This window comes from Opisthocomus hoazin, chromosome 2 (assembly GCF_030867145.1).
Source record: "Opisthocomus hoazin isolate bOpiHoa1 chromosome 2, bOpiHoa1.hap1, whole genome shotgun sequence".
In the NCBI taxonomy this organism is placed as follows: Eukaryota; Metazoa; Chordata; class Aves; order Opisthocomiformes; family Opisthocomidae; genus Opisthocomus; species Opisthocomus hoazin.
In genome coordinates this window covers 83569644-83593768 of record NC_134415.1, presented here as the reverse complement: position 1 = coordinate 83593768, position 24125 = coordinate 83569644, and the positions used below count along the sequence as shown (strand labels likewise).

At 36.6% G+C, this 24125-nt stretch overlaps 1 protein-coding gene across 4 annotated transcripts in view; it reads left to right on the top strand.

The window, feature by feature from the left end:
- Positions 1-24125, top strand: part of GRIK2 (glutamate ionotropic receptor kainate type subunit 2) — a 439202-nt gene that overhangs the window by 246583 nt on the left and 168494 nt on the right. For all 4 annotated transcript variants that reach the window (XM_075414313.1, XM_075414311.1, XM_075414312.1 and 1 more), the window contains 2 exons: positions 4149-4262; positions 23241-23447. In XM_075414313.1, coding sequence (XP_075270428.1) covers positions 4149-4262; positions 23241-23447 — 321 coding nt within the window. The remainder of the gene's footprint in view (positions 1-4148; positions 4263-23240; positions 23448-24125) is intronic.

Here is a 24125-nt window from a genome sequence, read left to right as displayed (position 1 = left end):
TTGGTCAGGCAGGACTTGCCCTTGGTGAAGCCATGCTGACTGTCTCAAATCCCCTCCCTGTCCCCCATGTGCCTTAGCAGAGCTTCTAGGAGGATCTGTTCCATGAGAGAGACGTGGATGTTGTCTACCTCGACTTCAGCAAGGCTTTCGACACAGTCTCCCATGATATCCTCCTAGGGAAGCTCAGGAAGTGTGGGCTGGATGAGTGGTCGGTGAAGTGGATTGAGAACTGGCTGAATGGCAGAACTCAGAGGGTTGTCATCAGCAGCGCTGGTCTAGTTGGAGGCCGGTAACTAGTGGTGTCCCCCAGGGGTCAGTACTGGGCCCAGTCTTGTTTAACTTCTTCATCAACGACCTGGATGAAGAGTTAGAATGGACCCTCAGCAAGTTTGCTGATGGCACCAAACTGGGAGGTGTGGTAGACACACCAGAAGGCTGTGCTGCCATTCAGCGTGACCTGGACAGGCTGGAAAGTTGGGCAGAGAGGAACCTGATGAGGTTCAACAAAGGCAAATGCAGGGTCCTGCACCTGGGGAGGAACAACCCCATGCATCAGTACAGGCTTGGGGCGGACCTGCTGGAGAGCAGCTCTGCGGAGAGGGACCTGGGTGTCCTGGTGGACGACAGGTTAACCATGAGCCAGCAGTGTGCACTGGCTGCCAAGAAGGCCAATGGCATCCTGGGATGCATCAAGAGGAGTGTGGCCAGCAGGTCAAGGAAGGTTCTCCTTCCCCTCTACACTGCCCTAGTGAAGCCTCATCTGGAGTACTGTGTCCGTTTCTGGGCTCCCCACTTCAAGAAAGATGAGGAGCTACTTGAGAGAGTCCAGCGGAGGGCTACAAGGATGGTGAGGGGACTGGAACATCTCTGCTACGAGGAGAGGCTGAGGGAGCTGGGCTTGTTCAGCCTGAAGAAGAGAAGGCTGCGAGGGGACCTTATAAATGCTTACAAATATCTGAAGGGTGGGTGTCAGGAGGATGGGGCCAAGCTCTTTTCAGTGGTGCCCAGCGACAGGACAAGGGGCAATGGGCACAAACTGAAGCACAGGAAGTTCCGTCTGAACATGAGGAAGAATTTCTTCCCTCTGAGGGTGACGGAGCACTGGAACAGGCTGCCCAGGGAGGTTGTGGATTCTCCTTCTCTGGAGATATTCAAGACCCGCCTGGACAAGGTCCTGTGCAGCCTGCTGTAGGTGACCCTGCTTCGGCAGGAGGGTTGGACTAGATGACCCACAGAGGTCCCTTCCAACCCCGACCATTCTATGAGTCTGTGATTCTGTGATTCTATGATCTTACCAGGCACAGAAGTGAGGCTCGCAGGTTGGTAGGTGCCAGGGTTCTCCCTTCCAGACTCTTTAAATGTGTGATGTTTCCCTTTTTCCAGTCACCAGGGACTTCACCTGACTGTCATGACTTTTCAAATATGATTAAGAGTGGCTTAGCAACTACATCAGCCATTTCCCTCAAGACTCTGGGATGCATCTCGTCAGGTCCGTTAGACTTATGCGTGTTCAGAGTCCTCAGGTGGTCACAAACCTGATCTTCTCTTACAGTGGGAGAGACTTTTCTCCCTCAGTCCCTGTCTTGCAGTCCATCCACATGAGAGGTGTGGGAAGAGAAGTTGCTAGTGAAGGTTGAGACAAAAATGTTTTTCAGTACCTCAGCCTTCTCTTCATATGTTGTTACCTGTTTGCTGGTTGCGTTGGTGGATACACTTTCTTTGACCTTTCTTTTCTGGCTGACATACCTGTAGAAGCTTTTCTTACTATTCTTTGCATCCCTTGCCAAGTTCAGCTCCAGCTGTGCCTTGGCATTCCTGGCACCATCCCTGCACAACTGGGCAGCATTGCTATACTCTTCCCAGGATGCCTGTCCCTGCTTCCAGTGCCTGTGCATTTCCTTCTTGCCTTTTAGTTTGACCAGCAGGTCTTGACTCTGCCATGCTGGTCTCTTGCCTTCCTTTCTTGCTTTCTCACACCTAGAGACTGAGAGCTTTTGCACTCTGTGGAATGCAAAGAATGTCTTATTTGGAACATCCAAATTTTGTTCCATTTCTTAGATTTTTTTATTCAAAAAAATAGCAATACAAGTACAATTAACTTAATTCAGAGAAATAATGCGATAATTTATGAAGACAGAAGTTTCTTTTTAAAGTAATGCTATTGATAGTTCTTACAGGTCTATACGGATGTATTTATATAAACCTCAAATTGTAACAGTTGATGGTTATTTATTTGCTTGTGGCTGTGGCTATATGAAAATGTAGGGGAGTAAGCATTTTAATTACAATGTGTTAGCTTTTGCCAAGATAATTTTTAATTATGGGCTTAAACGTGAATAAAATATATGATTTAATGAATTTAGGATTTAAAATTGATTAAATAAGTAGATGGCGTTCACTTAAAAATTTTTGTGTTACTTGTGTATCTGGAATTGAATTTGATAGAGGAGCTTCAGTTTGATAGAGTCCAGCTTCAATTATGTGAAGAAACAACAGCGACTGGCTCAAGTTCTAGTTTTGTCACTCCTTGCTACTATGTTCTAGTTTGGTCTTTCTTTGAAGTAAAGGAAACACTGCATTTGCTGTAATTAACAGAACATTGCAACTGAGAGTTCTCGATCCTTTTACAATTTCTCAGTTGTGTCCGGACCACAAGGCTGAACATCTAAAACCCTTTGAAGTTACCAGATGAAACAGTATTAAAAGAGTAAATGCATAAAAGTTTTTTGGTAGCAATTTTGGTTTCAATACTGTGAAATGGGGTGTTGGATGTTATTTTCCAATTGCTATTTTTGAGACACACATGTTTCATTTTTTTCCATTTATGATTCTTTTGTCAGTTTGTGAGGTACTGAAAGGCCAAAATTCAACAATCACAGCCATTTTAAGGATTGACTTCTTGGAACTGAGTGTTATGCAAAGAGGAAAGATAAAATACTGATTTCTGTGGAACAGAAAATCAGAGAAAAGTAGAGCAAATTTGTCTTTTCTCTGTTACAGCTTCCACTGATTCATGCTGTCCTGTACTTCTCAGTTTTAGAAATGAAACTCTTTCTATTCAACCCATAAAGAATTGCATCCTGAACGTACTTTGCAGCCATACTGTAACAAATCACTTAAAAGTCTATGAACAGTTTCTCAGGAACAAATTTGAAAGATTAAAAAAAAATAAAAATCTGTGTGTTTATATATAGATCTATACATACATACATACATATATTCACAGTCAAACCTCACAGAATTTTTAAATTACTGTCTAAATTTAGTTTTAAGATGTCTTTACCTTCTATTATAGATATTGCTCAGTATTTGAAATGATATTTTAAATCGTTTGTAGAAACAAACAGTAAACATTTGTGTTGTGTTTTTTTTTTTTAGACTATGGGGTAATGCAAACATTCTGATGTCTATAAATGGATAATTGTATTTACTGCTTGACCAGTTTAGTTGTTTAGTGATGAAATTGCAGATAAATGATGTAATCATAAGCCCCATTACCTGTTACTTAGTATGTGAGTCTATCCTTGACTTGAACCTTGAAGTATAACCCTACACCTCCTTACATGGATAAAAATCCTATTAACTTTACCAGAATACGAATTTCAAGGTATGAAATGTCAAAAGAGCTACGTACTGAACATCTATCTATAAATCATTTAAGTTATTACAGTTACCCTACTGTCAGTCTTCTCTGTTACATTTTCCCCAAAATATCTTTTTGCTCTGCTGTTCTCTCTGATCACAGAAAACGGTAAATACTTCTGTAGAGACAACGCTCTCTGCTCTGCAAATGAATTTCCACCTAACTATCAAGTTATTTTCAGATATGGTTTATCTTGAAGAATGAAAATTAAATGGAAAATTAAGCATTCGGAGTAGCTTTAGACAGTCTGTGCATCTTTTTTCCACTTAAAGTCACACTGCATGAAACACACTATGAGGTACTGAGAATCATATTTTAAACAAGCAGACTACAAATGTAATCACAGAGAATAATGAACCAGGATTTAATAAGAAATATTAGACATCCTTTTCCCTTCTCTCCCCCCCCCCCCCCCCCCAACAATCTGTTTTTCCTTACAGTGTTCTTTTCTAGGTGCTGAAATGTAACTAATGGACAATTTACACAGTAATTTACTGTTTTATAGGTTGGAACTTGGGATCCATTGAGTGGCCTTAACATGACAGAGAATCAGAAAGGAAAACCAACAAACATCACAGATTCCCTGTCCAATCGCTCTTTAATAGTTACCACCATCTTGGTAAGCAATTATATTTGCATTTTGAGAAATATAATTGTACAGGAAAGCTAATAGAATATGCTATACTAATTACAACAGTAATGAACAGTTTGTCGTATACAGTACGCTCACTTAGAAATTACTGTCACGAATGAACTCCAGTTGTTAAGCAAGTCATGGATATTTACTTTCATCTAAATTGTAAATAAATAGTCCCAATTTTAGAGTTATGTCAGCTGATTAGTAATTGCACTTTCCTTATTATTGACTAAAATGTTTGGTTCCTTCACAAAGCTGTTTAGTTCAGCACCATATGAAAGGATAAAAGTTGTTTTTTTAAAAGTGGTTTGGCTATTAGCCCAACATTTTTAGCCAGCAAAATTTATTGCTTTCATTTGCTAATCTAACACCATGGTATTACCTCTAAGGGCAGTATGAAGTATTTAACATTTATTTTCATTATCATTATTGCTTGATTATTAAGTTGAGATTTTTAATTATACAGAAATTTAATTGAGCTATCACTTGAACTAGATCAGACGTAACTTTTTTCATTGCCTTTGCTGACAAATTCACAGTGGTGAACAGGGTGTTTTTTACTTGTAATCACAAATATTTACTTATCAGAAATAAATATTCACTAATTTCCACACCAAAATATTGAAATCAAAATTTTAATTTCAACACAAATCAAAACTTTCCAGAAGCGTCTGTTGTATTTGTCTGCTGCCACTATTACCGTGAATTTGCAGATATCAAAAAATAATTCACTTCCCAACAGTGTTATTCTTTAATAAGAAGATTTTACCTAACAAGGTATATTTTGACATCTCAAGCTAGAATGAAGTTTCATAGGTACATACATACAAATGCCAGTGTGCTTCTAACATTTTATATAATATGTCATATAATTTCATTCAGTGGATAACTTTTTGCTTACTTATAAGGTCTAATTTTGTTTGAAGATTTACAAATTATAGAAAATCTTCTGAGATATTTTGTTTCATTTATTCCACTAATTGAAAAATATATACTTGATACATAATTGGAACATGGCTGACTCACTGTCAGATGTAAGTTCTTGTTATGCTCAGACCAGCACAGATTTACCACAACTTTCTCTTGAACTGTTAATTACAGAGTATAGACACATAATCTCTTGGATTTCTCTTCTATATAACGTAAATGAATGTCTTAGTCCCTTAAAGTAAAAGCACGTTTTCTAGAGTGTTAGGCTGTCTTTTTACTTCCCACTAACCTTCACAAGTTTTCAAGTTTTGTATATATTGTTCTTATTGCTAAGAAGGCGAATAGTATCCTGGGGTGCATTAAGAAGAGTGTGGCCAGCAGGTCAAGGAAGGTTCTCCCTCCCCTCTCTCTTCCCTAGTGAGGCCCCATCTGTAGTACTGCATCCAGTTCTGGGCTCCCCACTTCAAGAAAGATGAGGAGCTACTGGAGAGAGTCCAACGGAGGGCTACGAAGATGATTAGGGGACTGGAGCATCTCTCCTATGAGGAAAGGCTGAGGGAGCTGGGCTTGTTTAGCCTGGAGAAGGCTGAAAGGGGACCTTATAAATGCTTACAAATATCTGAAGGGTGGGTGCCAAGAGGATGGGGCCAAACTCTTTTCAGTGGTGCCCAGCGACAGGACAAGGGACAACGGGCACAAACTGAAGTATAGGAAGTTCTGTCTGAACATGAGGAAGAACTTCTTTACTTTGAGGGTGACAGAGCACTGAAACAGGCTGCCCAGGGAGGTTGTGGAGTCTCCTTCTCTGGAGATATTCAAGACTCTCCTGGTTGAGGTCTGGTGCAACCTGCCCTAGGTGAACCCGCTTTGGCAGGGGGGTTGGACTAGATGATCTTCAGAGTTCCTTTCCAACCCCTACCATTGTGTGATTATGTGATATATATGAGCTACTGCATTACTGAATAACATTTCTTAGTAATTAGACTCCCCTATGCTCCTGTTACATTGCGTACAGATATCCTGACAAGGATTTTTCTTGAAGCTTTCCATTGATAGTATAACCTTATTTCACATTTTCTCTAATTGGTTTCTACAATTACTGCTTTCTAGAATATAGTCCTATCTCTGTAGTGACCTGTTCCCTTCATTACTCAGTACTCATCCAGCCTTTGTCTCATCTACACTCTTCATTTTTAATCGTTGTATACTTGATTCCCACAATACTGGGACAAGGATAAATCCCTGCATCATTGCATAGGAAACACTCAATAACTTAGAGTGTTTCATGTTTGTTTATGTTTTAACATCTATCTGTTTATGAGGTTTGAGTTGATACACTGTATGTATCATTGATTTTATATAGTGTTACTTACACGTGAATGATTTTGTTTGAAATAATGATCTCAAGAAAAGATAAGCTGCACAAATGTGAACAGCAGCACTGTCAGTGAGCACTGATTTTGGACTGGTAGAGCTCACACTAGTAGATTGCCAAGAGTTATGACAGCAGCTTCTTTCTGTAATCAAGGATACTCTTTCTCAAGGGACAATTTATGGCTAGGGCTGTTTTATAAGCATCTGTCCTCTTTGCATATATCTAAATAAAATAATAAATAAAAGAAATATGAGGGCTTAAAATTGGTGTTAAGAGTTGCTCACTTGCAACTGCCTTTTATATTTCAATTATGCTTCAGTGAAACTTTTGATAATTGCAATAACTGTATTCAGCTATGAAGTCGTTAGAAGAGTGGTACTCAGGATAATGAAATGAACCTAAAACTGTTCTCGTGTAGAAAGCAAATGTACTAGCTTTTTTCTGTATCACTATCTTTCTGTACTTAATAAATCCATTTCTGTTGGACAGAAAGCATATTGCTGAATATTCATTTTATAGCAATGGAAGGGAATGATATGAAATACTACAACTCCTAGAAACATATTTTGTTCTTCATCACTTTCCTTTTATCTCATTTTTTCAGACTGGAAAATACTGCTTTGAAAACAGGCAATTCTTTCATTTAAGCTTTTCATGTGATTTTTCTTTGCTGTTTTTTTCATTTTAACAATTCCCTACAGTAGTCTATGGTATACTTCCAGCTATGGAATCTTGATCAGTTTTCTCTGTAATTTGCTTAAACTCTCACTTTTCTTTTAAAGATATCAGTCTTTCTTTTAATTTAATTCTGTCTTCTGAAATTCTGAATGATATCTTTTTCCTCATTTACTTTGTAATCATTAAGTTCTTACAACTGTGGGTATACCCTGCTTTTTCAGTGGCGGCTGAGTCTACTGAAGATGGAAATATTTTGACAGGTAAAACAATAATAAATGAACTACAGTTTACAAATTCATCTGCTGCAAGTAAGGAAGAAAATATGTGATCTTTTTTGTCTTGAATTCCTCATAGTACATGCTATAGGTAAACACCTGACAGATTAGTCCTTGGTTTATGAACAATTCATTAGCTCTGTTACGAAAAGGGGTCAGGGTTCCCAGGACTCCATCATTTTTCAGAAGTCTACTGGCATCTAGTTTCAGTGCAGAAGCATGTCTGGTTTCCAGGTTCTGGTTCCACAGCAGCCCAAAGTACCAGCTGAACGTGTCTGATGGAGCAATGGTCAGCTTTTTAGAGGGGGAACATCTGAAAAATAGTAATAATAATAATAATAACAGAAAATGCTGCTAGCATCTTTTATAAGCATAGCTTTGGATATCTCAATCTTTTTGACATGATTTCTTTATTTTGTTTTAATGCCATCTGCGTTGTATCTTCAGAATTTCTTCTACAGTTATAATTCTACCTTCTAAATATTCTATATTGAAAAAAACACAACAAAAATAATTTCAAGTTCATTCATAAAGTTTTCTTATAATTTGATTCTCCTGAATTTACTTTGTTATGCCACCTATCAGAACTGTGATTTTTTTTTTTTCCTGGAGGTTTTATACAGAAGTATCTAAATATTTTTGTTCTACCTTTACTTTGCAATCTTTTTAACTTTGGAATTCAATTTTCATATTTATAAATCTATGTACACGGTGTTTGTTTGTTTATGCTAAATTGCATAGCAGCCTGTACAGCTTCTCATACAGGTTCATTTCCGATGAAATAGATGCTCCTTTCCTTTCCCTTATAGATTTTGTGTTCTTTTCTGTATCTGATTACATCAAAGCTCTGAAAAGCTCATAGATGTCAAGTTTATTTTTTTAAAGAAATATGTGAAAGTTGTGACATATGTGTGATAATCTCAATTTTAGCAGTTTTTTATTACTTCATTTTTGAAATGTGAAATTACTTTTTTTACTAAACTTCCCTGAAAACATCTCTTTGAATATTTTAGAAGAAGCAATAATTATAATGCATTTTCAAAACAGTTTCATTTAGTTCAAAATGTAATATCCCCTGTTTTGGTTTAGCCTGGATAAATGCCAGGTGCCCACCAAAACCACTTTATCACTCCCCCTCCTCAACTGGACAGGGGAGAGGAAATATGATGAAAGGCTCGAGGATCGAGACAAGGACAGGGAGAGATCACTCACCCATTACTGTCACAGACAAGACAGACTGAACTTGGGCAGAAAAGGGAGTTTAATTCATCACCAATCAAATCATAGTAGAGTAATAAGAAATAAATCCGGATCTTAAAACACCTTCCCCCACCCCTCCCTTTTTCCTGGGCTCAACTTCACTCCCACTTCTCTCCCTCCTCCCCGCCGAGTGGCACAGGGGGATGGGGAATGGAGGTTACGGTCAGTTCATCACACGTTGTCGCTGCTGCTCTTTGTCCCTCAAGGGGAGGACTCCTCACACTCTTCCCCTGCTCCAGCGTGAAGGTTCTTCTCACGGGAGACAGTTCTCCACAATCTTCTCCAATGTGAGTCCCTCCCACGAGCTGCAGCTCTTCACAAACTGCCCCAGCGTGGGTCCTTCCCACGTGGCACCATCCTTCAGAAACAGGCTACTCCAGCGTGGATCCCCCACAGGGTCACAAGCCCTGCCAGCAAACCTGCTCCAGTGTGGGCTCCTCTCTCCAAGGGTCTGCAGGTCCTGGCAGGAGCCTGCTCCAGCAAGGGGCTCCCCATGGGTTCACAGCCTCCTTCAGGCATCCACCTGCTCCAGCATGGGGTAGCTTCCACGGGCTACAGGTGGATATCTGCTCCACCATGGACCTCCATGGACTGCAGGACACAACCTGCCTCACCATGGTCTTCATCACAAGTTGTAAGGGAAGTCTCTCTGCTTCGGCATTTTGGGCACCTCCTCCCTCCTCCTTCTTCCCTGACCTTGGTGTCTGTAGAGTTGTTTCTCTCACATAGTCTCACTCCTCTTCCCTCACGGCCATCTCACCCAGAGTTTTTTTTTCCTTCGCTTTCTTAAACATGTTATCACAGAGGCGCTACCACCATTGCTGATTGGCTTGGCCTTGGGCAGCAGTTGGTCCCTCTTTGAGCGAGCTAGCACTGGCTTTATCAGATAGGGGGGAAGCTTCTGACAGCTTCTCACAGAAGCCACCCCTATAGCCCCCCGCTACCAAATCCTTGCCACACAAAATCATAACATCACCACACCGTGTTTTATTTATAAATGCTGCTTTTCTATGGGTAGAAATATGAGGTCAGATAAATGCCACCTTCTTTTCAAAATAAAGGTATAAAATGAAGCAAAGATCAAGGTTTTAGCATCTTAAATTTTTTTTTTAGATATCTAATTATTTTGTGTACTTTCTCCTGCTTTTTTTTTGGACCCAAAGGATATTTAAAGCATGAGGTTTTAAGGGCCAACTTTTAAATCTATGTATAAGAAAATAATAACTTTACTTTTTATTTTTATAAAAATGGGTTACTCATCTCTTGTACATAGAATAGCAAATTTTTTATTTTTTTCATTTTTATGGTATATTTTGAAGAAAGATATCTGATACAGACATTTTTTTTATTTCTTACTGTTATATCATTCTGGAATACCTAGGTTTTGAGATAATAATTCTATAATATTTGGTTCCTGCTGATGTTATAGCCGTAGATAATTATTTCTGTCTCATAAATCTATTTGAATTTTTTGTGCTGCCATGAAATAGTTGAATCTGATTTTGTCTAGCAGAAAAGAAGTTGGTGTTTTTCTGTTTTTAGTTTACTGAGATATGATAATTATTTTCTTTGGAAGCTAAAGGAATATACAATTTCTTACTTTCCAGTTTTAGTACTTTTCTTATCCCCTTTTTATATAAATTCCTGCCATGATCAGTGTGTGCCTAAAAGCCTCTCCCAGACTTGTCATATTCAGTTCAACATCCAGAGTCTGCACCCTCTCCTTCCTGAACCTCATTCCACTCCTGCCTCAATTCCATTCATCTGTCTTCAACCACCAGTGCAGACTGTTAACTGACTGATTTCTTGAACATGTAGAAACAAAATGTGAAGCGAACTAATATGTTTCAGTAATTTTTCCACTGAGAAAGGTAAACTAGCTTGCTTTATGGTTTACAGTGCTCAAAATACAAAGCAGTTATAAGTTGAAAATTACCCTTGTCCTGAGATCTAGCAAAATGTCTGTGCACTTCTAATAACCTTTGAGCCCTCCGGACTTGAAAGGTATGCAGATATAAGCTTGGCCACAGGGCTTGTTTGTATTTCATACATAGAAGTAAGTGAATCTTATCAGAAAAATGTGATAATGTATCTTAGTATATGAATGAGTGCAGTGGGTTCAGCACAAGTTAAAGTTTGACCTATTAGAAAAAGGTCAATGAAGCTATTTTTCTGCTGGCTGGGTCCAAGCAGAAGGTAGGATGGCAATGTATTCATATCTCTGGATAATGGCTGAGAAGTACTTTCCTTGCATTCTAGGTTTACAGCATCATCCCAAACAACTTCTCTCAATAAATTCTCTAGTCCTTCAATTCTCTTCTATTAAAATGTTAGTAATAAAAATATACTTTTACATAGTGGCAAGCATCAGTTTATAACTCCATTTCAGGATTTGCACTGAAGAACACCAAGGGCCATCAGTCTAGGAAAATACTTGCTGTATTTGTTGGATGTCTTGGGTTTGCAATTTTTGTTTGTTTCTCCCCAGAGTCTTTTAAAAACTTAAGATACATCATAAGAAAATAATGTTTCGGTTTACATTGTAGTAAGACCTAATAAAGACTTTGAGATACTTCATGTATCATGAAGACAGTATGATTCAGTTCAGTTGAAAAATAGATTAGTACAGTCTGCAGTGTTGCAACAGTTTGATTTCACATAGGGTAGTTTACTGAGTCAAGGGGTTTTGCTTAAAATAGGCATTCACTCATATCTATTTTGCTTTACTGGAATGGAAACTTAGTACAAATTCTGGGGATGCAGCTGAATTAATTTAGTCTGGCCAAAGTTAAGAGTAAATTGTGGGGAAATAAAGAAAACTATTTTTTTTAGGAGAGTGACAAAATGAGCAGTGAAACTGCAGAAGAGAACAACTATGACGAGTTCTTTAGGCTGTGATTTATCAAAGCACAGTTATGACTGCAAATTTCATGACTCAAGAAGTCATACTAGGAAATCTTTCTGGAAATCTCTTAAAATATATCAAATAAGGATAATCATAGTTAATTTCTGTTATAGATAGTAGAGTGGAGGAAGGCAACTGTCATATTTTAACCTGGCAGCTGGCAACTACGTATTAGACAGCCGCTCGTTTACTCCTCCCTTTCCCACTCAGCAGGACTGGGAGGAGAAATGGACAAAAGGCAAAACTCATGGGTTGAGATAAAGACAGCTTAATAAGGCAGCAAAGGAAATACTAGTACTACTAATAATACTAATAATAGTAATACTGATAACAATGATAATAATGAATATGCAAAAAACATCATATGCAATAATATTTTTCTCACCACCCGACAATTGATTCACACCCCCAAAAAAAGGTTTAAACTCCCAGCCAAGAGCCAATTGAAAAACTCACAGCAATCAAAAAGAGCTGATAGCCTCCTGCCCCCCTGCCCAACCCTGTTCATAAACTGAGCATGACGTTTATGGTATGGAATATTTCTTTTGACCAGCTTGGCTATCTGTCTGGCTATGTTCTCCCCAAGCTCCTGCACACCTGCTCATTAGATGAATATGAGAAACCAGAAAAAGTCCTTGATTTCATGGCAGCAACTGAAAACAATGTCAGTGTTATCAACATTCTTCTCATACTAAATCCAAAACACAGCAGCTACTGGGAGGAAAATTAACTCTATCCCAGCTGAAACCAGGATAGCGACTTTCGTGTTTTCTTGTGTCTGGCCTTAGTTTCTTCTATTAGAATATCCTGGCTCAAATGACTAGTAAGATGTCTAATATATTATGTTGTTTTGATTGATTGTAACTAGTGAATTGCTTCACGTCTCCCAGTTGAATTTTGACTGCCAACTGTGAAAGCCTATTGTATATTCCTTACATCTGACATAAATGTTAATTGGATATGGTGGCATTTTAACTACTGTATCCCCAGTGAACAGAAGTTAATGATTAAAATTCTCTCTCTTCTAAAAATGGCAAATTTTGAAGATGTTTTTCCTCTTTTCATCATCAGGGCTTCCACTTTTTTTGTTGTTTTTTTTTCTTTTTTTAATACTGATAGTAATACAAAAGTTCTTTAAATTCTTTAAAATTCTTTAAAAAAATCTTTAAAAATGCGTGTGCCTATCTTGAAAATACTAATGAACAATCCATATATTTGATAATTATAAAAACCCCTTAAAATTAAAATAATTTGAAAGGTGGAATTTATTGTTGTCACTTCTAGTAATATCTTTGTAGTTGAAATATAATACAGCTCACAGGAATAAGTCAACTAATTATTTCATGTCCAAATGTGAAAAGAAAAGGTATAGATCAGGACAACCAAATATAAAAATTTCTATCAATAAATTTGTCCATGACTGTATTTGTATAGAATAAGTGGGTTTTTATTCAAGTGTTAGTTGTACATTTTAAACACTAAAACAAAACAGAAAAGCTACAATGTTAATTCCACATGTAGAAACAGTAGACAATAATCTTTTATCATGTGAGGAAGGTTTAAGTTTGTGATGCAACTTATGCGTTAGAAAATTAATATACATAAACTTTGCAAGTAGAACACTTGCAAATGTGCTTTAGAAAATCTGTTATCTTGACATCCCTAATAAAAAATTTCTTTGGAGATGATATACTTGCTGTGTATCGTAGAAATTCTTAGAGAGTTATGAGAAAAACAATTGTTTACGTTCATGGAGGCTTAGCACATAATGTCAGAAGAAATTTTTTTGATCATTTAATCTGGCCTTTAATACAATACAATTGAAACATGATTCCTTCTTCTCATGTCTTTTTGAAACCTGTCCAATTTTTATCTTCTTTGATTTTTGGTATTCAGAAAACTGAATCCAAATTCAGTTTTATTTTATTATGTTATTATCAAATAAAGACTTTCTGAAATCTCTCTACTCCTTGATGTAATCCTCTTTTTTGCATCCAGAATGGTGCTATCCCCTCTGTTCTAGTTTATGACAAATGACTGTCTTCTGATTATTTTGACTTCATTGTCACTGAAAAGAATCACTGTGACTGAAGTTCACCATGCAGCAAGGAGTGCATCATCATACCAGTAAGGCAAAATCTCTTTATGCATCAACAGTACATGTAAACAGAAAGTTTGTATGAAAATAGCAGTTATCTATCACTTGAGGATCATATAATTCCTGAACTCACTTTTGAATTTTTTTATGCTACTCAAAAATACTTTTCAAGGATTTATCTTCTATTTACAGATATAAATTTTAATCTACTTCCTACTTTACTTGTCCTTGTGACCACATCTTTATTTGCAGTAGTTTAGTTAGTGTACTTTGCAGTAAACTTTCTCAGAAGGACGTTTACTTTCAGAAGGCTGTGCTGCCATTCAGCGTGACCTGGATAGGCTGGAAAGCTGGGCAGAGAGGAACCGGATGAGGTTCAACAAAGCCAAATGCAGGGTCCTGCACCTGGGGAGGAACAACCTCATGCACCAGTACAGGCTTGGGGTAGACCTGCTGGAGAGCAGCTCTGCGGAGAGGGACCTGGGCGTCCTGGTGGACGACAGGTTAACCATGAGCCAGCAGTGTGCCCTGGCTGCCAAGAAAGCCAATGGAATCCTGGAGTGCATCAAGAGGAGTGTGGCCAGCAGGACAAGGGAGGTTCTCCTTCCCCTCTACACTGCCCTAGTGAGGCCTCATCTAGAGTACTGTGTCCAGTTCTGGGCTCCCCAGTTCAAGAAAGATGAGGAGCTACTGGAGAGAGTCCAGCGGAGGGCTACAAGGATGGTGAGGGGACTGGAACATCTCCCCTACGAGGAGAGGTTGAGGGAACTGGGCTTGGTCAGCCTGAAGAAGAGAAGGCTGCGAGGGGACCTAATAAATGCTTACAAATATCTGAAGGGTGGGTGTCAGGAGGATGGGGCCAAGCTCTTTTCAGTGGTGCCCAGCGACAGGACAAGGGGCAATGGGCACAAACTGAGGCACAGGAAGTTCCGTCTGAACATGAGGAAGAACTTCTTCCCTCTGAGGGTGACGGAGCACTGGAACAGGCTGCCCAGGGAGGTTGTGGAGTCTCCTTCTCTGGAGATATTCAAGACCCGCCTGGACAAGGTCCTGTGCAGCCTGCTGTAGGTGACCCTGCTTTGGCAGGAGGGTTGGACTAGATGACCCACAGAGGTCCCTTCCAACCCCTACTGTTCTGTGATTCTGTGATTCTGTGATTTACTAGTTTATCTGCATTCTCACTTTTAGTACTTATCTGGCTTGGGGAGGGTATGTGTCTTCTGTATTAAGCTTCCATGGAGATAGTTTAGTTTTATGAGAAATTAAATGACTACTTGGATCTTGAAGTTTGTAGCATGCTGACCTTTGGATGAAATTAAGTAAATAAATACTCCAAACAGGCGTTCTCAGGTAAATATCTTTCTTAAAGCTATGATTTTCATTACAGTTTCTCAAAGCTTTGCTTTAAAATGTTAAAATATGCACTACTGTCTTGAGACCATATTACCAAAATCTATGCCTGCACAGTGTCTCCTCCTATTTATTTACTGTTCACCCAATATTTGTGTTGCCAAAAAAAGAAATGTGGGTTTGTTTTTTTTTTTTCTTACTGGTCAATGTAAGAAAATGGGTTAGTGTTGAAAAATAAAAAATGGCTCACTGAAAAGAATCACAAATATGTACTGATTGGACACTTCGAAATATTTTAATACTTTGCTTTTCAGAAAGGATTACTAGATTAGGGCTAAACTGTGGCCAGCCAGGCTTGAATGTATATGAACGTGTGTAAATGTCACTGCAAAATTTTATGTAATGTGAACTCAAGAAACTTACATTTTGCAGTCAAACTGCTTAAATAGAAAAGAAAGATATAGGATTAATTATTATCTGTTATGCAAACTTTCTTTGATCTATTTCTATGTTTTTCTCAAACGCTCCATTATTTTGCAAATGTTCATTTCAAGGCAGGTTTGTCCTGCTGTCAGCTTATGTGTGAAAAACGTAATGAAGTTGTGATAATTTTATTTTAATTAAAATTAACTCTTAATTCTGTAATTATTTATTGGTTAATTGATCTGATATGAAAAATGCTTTCGGTGAGTTTGAGTTAGGTATTTATATTTTGATCTTTAACTTTTTATTTATTTATTTCAGCTAATTTTAGTATTGACTGTGTCAGTCTGCTCTATGTTACAGTCAGATTACTGTCTGTTATGATTATAAAAGTCTGATTTTACTTTCTGTTACATAGACATGTGTAGTACTACTTAGTGACATATATTTATAAATGGTGTCTCATCCTTGAATATATCCTTTACAACATTGACTAGGAATCATTCAATGAATATATGACAAGCGAACAAGAAATACAAATATTTTAGCTAACTTGGTCTTTTCTTAATGGATGAAACAAGAAATTTAACTATTCTGAGGATCCATATTTTCCTGCTGACTTTATCATCATGATTCTAATTCTTCTCATATTTTTATCCTGGCAATTATCATTAGTAAGTTTTTAATATTTTTTTTTTCTACCTTGCAACCTCTCTTACTTTGCTTCTCGTGATGTTTTGTACTGAACAAGAACTTCTTTCTTTGAAGTCAGCGAAGCACTAGTTAGCTGCTTTTGCAGATAATTGGTTTTCCTTGTGCTGAGATAAAGGCCACATAAATTAGATATTTTTTTAACTAGCCATAAACCTGCAATTCATAAAACAAGATCACTTTATATTATAACACTTTTCGAGTCACTAGAATTGACTGTCTTTCACTTACCTTCTTTCACTGGACTAGAAAAATCTCTGAGAATAAAACGCTATCCACTCATGATACTCTTAAATTTTTGAGAGTTCTGCAAAGTATTGCAGAACTACTTTCATCTGAATTTAAAGACTACTAAGATAGAAAACCACATTTCTGAAAAGGAAAGATTCCATCCTGTTATATACATGCTTCATATAGATTTTTTTTTTTTAGACAAAATTGTTCCTAAAGTTTTTTTAAATTTTATTTACTCCTCAGAAACCTCTTTGCAAGTGTGTTGGATTTTCTTATGTTACAGGATGAACAGTTGTTGACGAATGTGTTGATATCATGTTTTATTTCCTTTGTCCTTGTGATTTTTAAATGGCAAGTTTCCTCTGCAAGATCCAACTTGCAGTCCACATAAGGTCCCCATGGGCGGGAAAAAATGTAAAAAGTCACACAATCCACACAATCATGACCACCATTTCATAAATAGTCATGATACTTTTTGCACTTGAAAAACAAACATCTTGTTGCAACTTATTGCGTCCAAACTACAGTCAAGCTTCAAGAACAGGATACAAGACCGTATACAGCTTTAAAGGTCTGTTTCACTTTAATGTTATTAAAATCATACTTATCTCAGAACTACAGAATATAAATTCTGCATAATGTGAAAATTCTCCTCTGGCACTGAAACACTCATTTTTTTGGCAGTCTGATACACAGATTAAAGTTGATTCCTTGCATGTTAGCAGCCATGGACAGATTCAGTAGGCTGGTATACATGGTCAAGTTCAGTGACCCTTGTACAATGAGTTGTTGGTTAGTTTCCTGTTTTTTCTTCAACAGCCTTTATATAAAATGGTTATTATAACATACACTGATGTTTTCCAAACAAACTCAGACTAATCTAATCAGACATGATATACATTCTTGTTCTATGGTTATTGAATAAAACACATAGACATGTGATGAGCTTGAAGAAGCCAGCACACTTGGCAGAAACTTGCTGAAAATCATGAGGACAGCTCTGACTTGGAAGACCTGTTTTCAATATTTATGTGTTGAAATCTAACTGACATAACATTAATGGTGCTGTAACGTTATTGAGAGAACCAGTGAAAATAGTCTTGATAGCATATGCAAGAAAATGATTTTCAACTCTGCAGTGCTAAATTTTTCCAAAATGCTCACCTGTATTACGTTGACAGAATATTTACAGCCACTCAAGTGTAAAAGGGTGATTGCATTCTCCGGATAACCCAGGATCATGTTCGTAGAGTTAGCCAAACTGAGTATTTTAGGCTACTAACTGTTCACGTGACTATCTCATTCAGGTGCAATGTGGCTGCTTAGCACTGAAGAGAATTTATTTGCAGTAGATACCAAAGAGAGAGTTATCTCAGTTATCTGTTATTGTCCTGAGTGCTAGAAATATTGGCATTTTATCTCCAGTGAAATATCAAAGTTTCTAGTTGTTTGCTTTTGTTCTAAACTGTATCATTTTATAAGGAATTAGTGGTGTGAAGACTTTGCCTTCAGAGAAAAAGCTATTGATATGAAACATAACCAGTTGAAACAAAACCAGTGTTTGATTTCAGAATAAATTGATAGTTTGGTGATAGAGATATACACAGAAAGTTGGAGGAGTATACTGCGTGTTTCTAGGCACGGATACATAAGGATACTCTTGCTCGGTATATCCCTCTCACTGTTGGCATTGAAATTACACCCTTTCCATTTCTTCTTTTTTTCTAAAAATATTTACTTTAAATACCATGTATTACCTAACTGTAGAATTAGATGTATGATTATATAGGTGAACCTTCTGAATATGTGTAATGTAGACTCAATTTGTTCTTGCACAATTTTTATAAACTTCCGTGATTTAAATCTTGTGAGAAAACATCAATTTAGCTAACGTCCCAATTTCAAATGTAAGCTAATGATATCAAAACTTTATTTACCAACATCCTTTTCATCTCTCACATTATTTCCAGTGCCCTTTATCTTTTTACTCATTTCCATATTCTAAGTATTTCTATATGTATAAACTTGGGTAATTCCTTACTACTGAGCTGGTCAAAGGTTTGGTACAAAGTTGGCAAATTTCACACATCAAGCATAAACTAAACAAGAAGAAATATTAATCTGGATGAAGAAAAGGGTTGTTTTTAAAGTGCAACAACTCTCCCTTTGATTGCTCTTATTTCAAGACAAGCATGCTTAATAAAAATAGATGGTAGAATCCCTCTCCTATAGCCTAAGTTAATTCAGAGGAGGCAAGTTTTCTTGAAACATTGTCTCTGCGTGAGGACTTGTTCAGGAATATTTTGCTTGGTGTACCTGTGTATAGACAGTGCTTATTCAATGGTTTTTCTTCATGTAATTCTAAGCAATAATAAAGATGCTAAGGAGAAGGTATATGTGTTGTTTATTTCTGGGTAGATGTATCCAGTTGAAAGACTGTTAATTTCAGTTGAAACTATTTAGAAGATTTTGAAGAATATTTTGTAAACACTCTGAAAACCAGTCTGACTAATTAGTTTTATGATGCGGTCTAGTAATTTTGAAGGGTCATGCTTTCAGGAGGTGAAGGGCAAAATTAAATAGTGAACAGTATTAAAATAAGTATAAGTCGGTTGCAGATCTTTATGAATCAGTTTAAATACTCTGTCTACCTAATCGATGATAGTTGCCCTAGTGAGAGATTTTGGTGGAAGTGATAATCCACCAAGAAGCAATGGTGATCATATGCTGAATGCATAGATACTTTCATGAGAGTGTACTTGGCAACCAGTTTTACATTAGTCCATACTATAGATTTAAAACTTAAACAAATAAAGCATGTAGTAGATCCTTTGCATAGACTTGGTCAGAATACATAAATGCTATGTTCAATATTTAGAAAGTGTGTTATATTACCAGAGCAAAAAGAGAAGAGCTAGAGAAAAATTTGGGGTTAATAAGAGCTATCACAGATGAAGCTGCCAAAAATCACTTCGTGATAAACTGAAGATGAATCCTTTTGAAGCTAAGTAAGAAAATGCTTTACATGGCAGATAAAAGGTCTGAAGACAAAAAGCAAATGTTTTGGACAGTGGAAGACTATAAGGAAAAGCAGCAAGAGGCATTAAGTAAAGGTTTAATGTAAGGATTGTGAAACTATTAAGAGAGTATGAGTAGCTCGTTGATCAGTCTTCTCAGCAAAAGCTTTTTTTCCATAACAAAATATTGTAATTATTAAATAGTAGGATAGAGACTATAGTAGCCCTTATCCAAGCTGGTCAGAGTAAAGAATAATAAGAGTATGGAGCTGGAATTATAAATTCCAGAAAGTGCTGCAAAATTTATTTTTAAAAAAGTGTAAAAAAGTATTAGCAGAACAGATAAAGCGATTGAGGATTAATGTAATGGTCTTAGGAAAATATGGAAAAATTTTTGGATGAGCTGGATGGCTTAATAAAGAAAATCCTGCTGTCCTTGTTAAGTAAAGGAGACATAAAAGCACAGAGACACAGAAGCATAAATTGGCAATTATACTGCCTTCCTGACATTGCACGTATTAAATTCTTCCCCATCTAATTCAGGATTGCATGGAATGGAAGATAGAAGTAAAACTGTTGTCAAGAATCTTGTCAAGATTCCAGAGAGACTGGGGGATATGTAATTCCAAATATCTGAACAAGTCAGAGAGCAAATGTCTAGGATCTGTGTACATGAGCATTCCAAGTTACATAGGAATTTTATAATGTCTGCGGGGGTGTGTATAGAATGTTATAAATGGGAGGCACAAGTCTGAGCTTTTTTATGTGTGAAACAGGGTTTTTTACATCTTCAGAAATATATTTTAGGATTTAAATTGTAGCTAAACAATTTTATTGAGTATTTAATCCCTATTGGTATGGGATAATATATTTAAATTAAGTACTGTTAAATCTGAATACACATTCAATTAGCATATTTTCTGTTGAAGAATAAGTGGAAATATTTAACTGTACCATCTAAAGGAATATTACTTCTTACAGCTTTCCAGACTGATAATGAATCTCTTTCAACGAAGTGCACAGTTCTGCACAGTCAAATTTTCTTCATATTTTTAGGAAGGACAGGATGACTTTGCATATAACGTGGTGTGATGACTTTTCTGAACTTTTCCCCTTCTCTGTATTCTCTTAGCTTTAGGGTCCCACAAATGAAATAGTTTTACAGTTTGATGAGTATAAAAATACTGTTTTGCTCAAAAACTTGCATTAATCAGCCTACAATTTTATAGGCCTCCTTTCTCCAGTTTGTGAAGTTTTTTGGATTGGCAAGAGTTTGAAGATAAGCCTTTTACAGTCTCCTAAAGCCTCATTAATTCTTAAAGATAATTCCTAATGGATCTGAAGTTGCTAAACCCAGTCCTGTAAATTCATCAGGTCCAAACTTCCTGAAAATACTTCCACTTCAAGGACTCAGTGAAGTTATCTCTCCTTACTTTAGTCTAAACACTTTCATGTGTGTTTCTTGTACTAATTTTGTACATTATCTGACCAGCGTTAGTCTTTTCAGAGAAGACAGGCACAGGAAAATCGTAACTCTTTTATTGTCTTTGTAATGTCATTTCATGGTTTTCTCTTCCTGCTGGGCAATACATAAACTTGTTCCTAGAATTTCCTTTTATCCTTGCTTCTAGAATGCCGCTTTTTATCCTTAATATTGATTGCTAATTGTACTCTATTTTTTGCTTTGGTATTTGTTCTTTTGTCCCTGCAGAAGTTTTATGTTTGTTTGCTTTTCTGTTTGTCCTTCATATTCTGAGTTACATTTCGCTTCCTCCATACTTCCTTTTCTGAGTTTCACTTCACTGAAGAATTCATGTTTGAGTCTTGTTGCTTCTTTCTCGGCACTTTCTGTGTTTTGTCTTAGCGTAGATTCTGCTTGGCTGGTAGTGTGCTTTCTTTAAGGAATTCCGTTTTTACCTGAAAGATTATTTTCCTTACAGTTGTTTTCTATGAGATATTTCATATCAATTGTCTAAGTTTATTAACAACTCTTTTCATACATAGTTTTTGTTCTCTCACTGTCTCTGCTTCTCACGAATTATTCAATGATCCTTGACATTTAAATTGCTTTCAATTTTCATGTTTTCAGTCAGGTCTTTGTAATTGTCAGTATTACGTCTAGAGGAGCTCTCCTGGAGTCATTTGCCTATCTATTATTTGAAAAGTTTCTGTCAAAACATCCTAGTATTTTCTCTGGACAATTTATTTAAAGTTGCACTCCTTGTTAATTGTATGAAGATCAGTGATGTACTTTCTAAAAATATGGCTGTAACCTTATTAATTTCAGTAGACGTATATAAAAATAAAATCTCAGCAGAGTCTTGGTTTGTTTTATTTAGGAAAAAAGTTTAAGAGGCAACAGGGGATCATACATATTCTGAACACACTTTTAAGAGCAAGAGATATAGCTGCTTTCTTCCTTGCATTTTGAGTAAAATTTTATATACTAAATAGATATAATGCTTAAATCATGGGACACCTCAAGATAGATGTTTACATCAGTAATGGTAAGAAATCGCTATTCAAGCTGTCAGATGCCTGTAGAATCAAGTGCCTTTAACTCTGCTGAGTGCTGAGGTGCATGTTTAGGGCTCTATGAATTTTATTAAGTTAGCCTGGACGGTTTATCTGATTATACAATGAGACTTACATTTGGTGTAGTAATAGCATCTACTGCCATTTGTTTTACCTTACTTGGTGCTTACTTTTTTATTATTGTAAAAAATGAAAAAAGCCTGTCTAAAAGATGAGTAAAGACTGAGTTGTGTATTTAACCCATGAAATACAACATGAATATTGGTGCCGTATTATAGTGGAAAATTCTACCACTTGTTTTTTGTATTTTTCCCTTCAGCTATATGTTTGAGGAAGTTTAGCCTATATAAAGAAACAGATGTAAAAATATTATAATTTGTTAAAAGTTGTTTCTTCCCGTAATTCTGAATGTTCTGCCAATCATTTTAACTTGTTTGGTGTTCTGTTTGCATACACATTATGCAAAAATGTCACATTGTAATTTAAATTAAATACAAGAAAATAAGTGTTTAATGAAAATAAACAAAGTTTTCATGGAATGTATATCATAGAATTTGCTTTTTGAATCAATGTTTTTCTGATTTTGCTGCAGTCTTGTAAATTGCAGCCTAAAGCTTGAGGCAACAGAACAGTAGGTGATTTCACTGACTTGTTCTTCTCCCTCTGGGTATTCTATACTTTACCTAACAAAGCATTGAGAAAACAGTTAAAATACTTATCTAAAGAAAAAGTGTAAAACCTAACGCTTAAAGCATTTGATTGATTTTTGGGGTGTGAGTTAGTTTTTTTTTTTCAGTTGCCAAAGCACATTATTTCTGTATATTAACAGGCTTACAACATCTATCCAAGCAATGCATTTGACATTAGCGTGTAGTGTAACTTATTAAGGAGCACTTCTAAAATTAGTGTTTATATGAATCCCTTGAAGATATGTCTGTGGTGTTTACAGTGTCGTTTTTTCAAATAAAAATGAAAAAGAGTATCTTCTGACTAACTTCAGTTTGAAGATAAAGACTTTAGACAGACGTAACTGAAAGCTGACAGTTTAGTTTTTCGTTTTAGTTCTTTGTGCAGGGAGTGGTATCGTGACAGTGTAATACTTCAGGTTAAAAAGAAAAGAAAGCTGTTGGAGGAGCTCATTAGTCATTCTGTCTTTTTAATTTCTACAGGAAGAGCCATATGTTATGTTCAAGAAATCTGACAAACCCTTGTATGGAAATGATCGATTTGAAGGTTATTGCATTGACCTCCTCAGGGAGCTGTCTACTATCCTTGGATTTTCCTATGAGATTAGACTGGTGGAGGACGGAAAATATGGAGCCCAAGAAGATGCCAGTGGACAGTGGAATGGAATGGTTCGTGAACTAATGGATCATGTAAGTCAGCTTTTGGAAGCGTTCTACTATCCGTTTGGATTTCAGTCCTATCTATACAAATTGTAAAACTTTTATGATAATACCATTTGAATAGTACTGTTTTGGAAATTGCAAATGGTTAAGAAGTAATGCAAATAGATTCATATCAATGGTTTCCATAAAATAGAATTTGTTTGTTAAATGAAGACTATTCTGCATCTCTGTTTTCCCTATAGGCAGTGTTTATTTCTGCCAAACCAGTTTAGCTCTTCTGTGACGTATGCCTCAAACACGCAAATAGATAGCACAGAGAACAAATACATGTTTTTTTGTGACAAAACATACATCTTCATTGATCAGCAGAAGTCAGGCCTTCTCTTCTGATGGTGGATCTGAGACTTTGTCTTAGAGAAATTTCTGTATGTATAGTGTAAACACAAAAATTATTTGATACAAATTAAGAACAACAACATCTTTCTGGAAAAATTAACAAGAAAGTGCCAGCAATAAGACAAAATTATCAACATATACTGAAGCAGCAAAGTAATGCAACTCGTGTCAATACACATATCATCACAATTTACTGTAAATGAGTAAGGCAGGCACTATTTCGTGTCCTTCAAAGCATGCTTCCCCAGTTGGTCATTCCAGTTGAATTAAGTTTCTTAAAAACATATTATTCAATTTGAATATTATGTG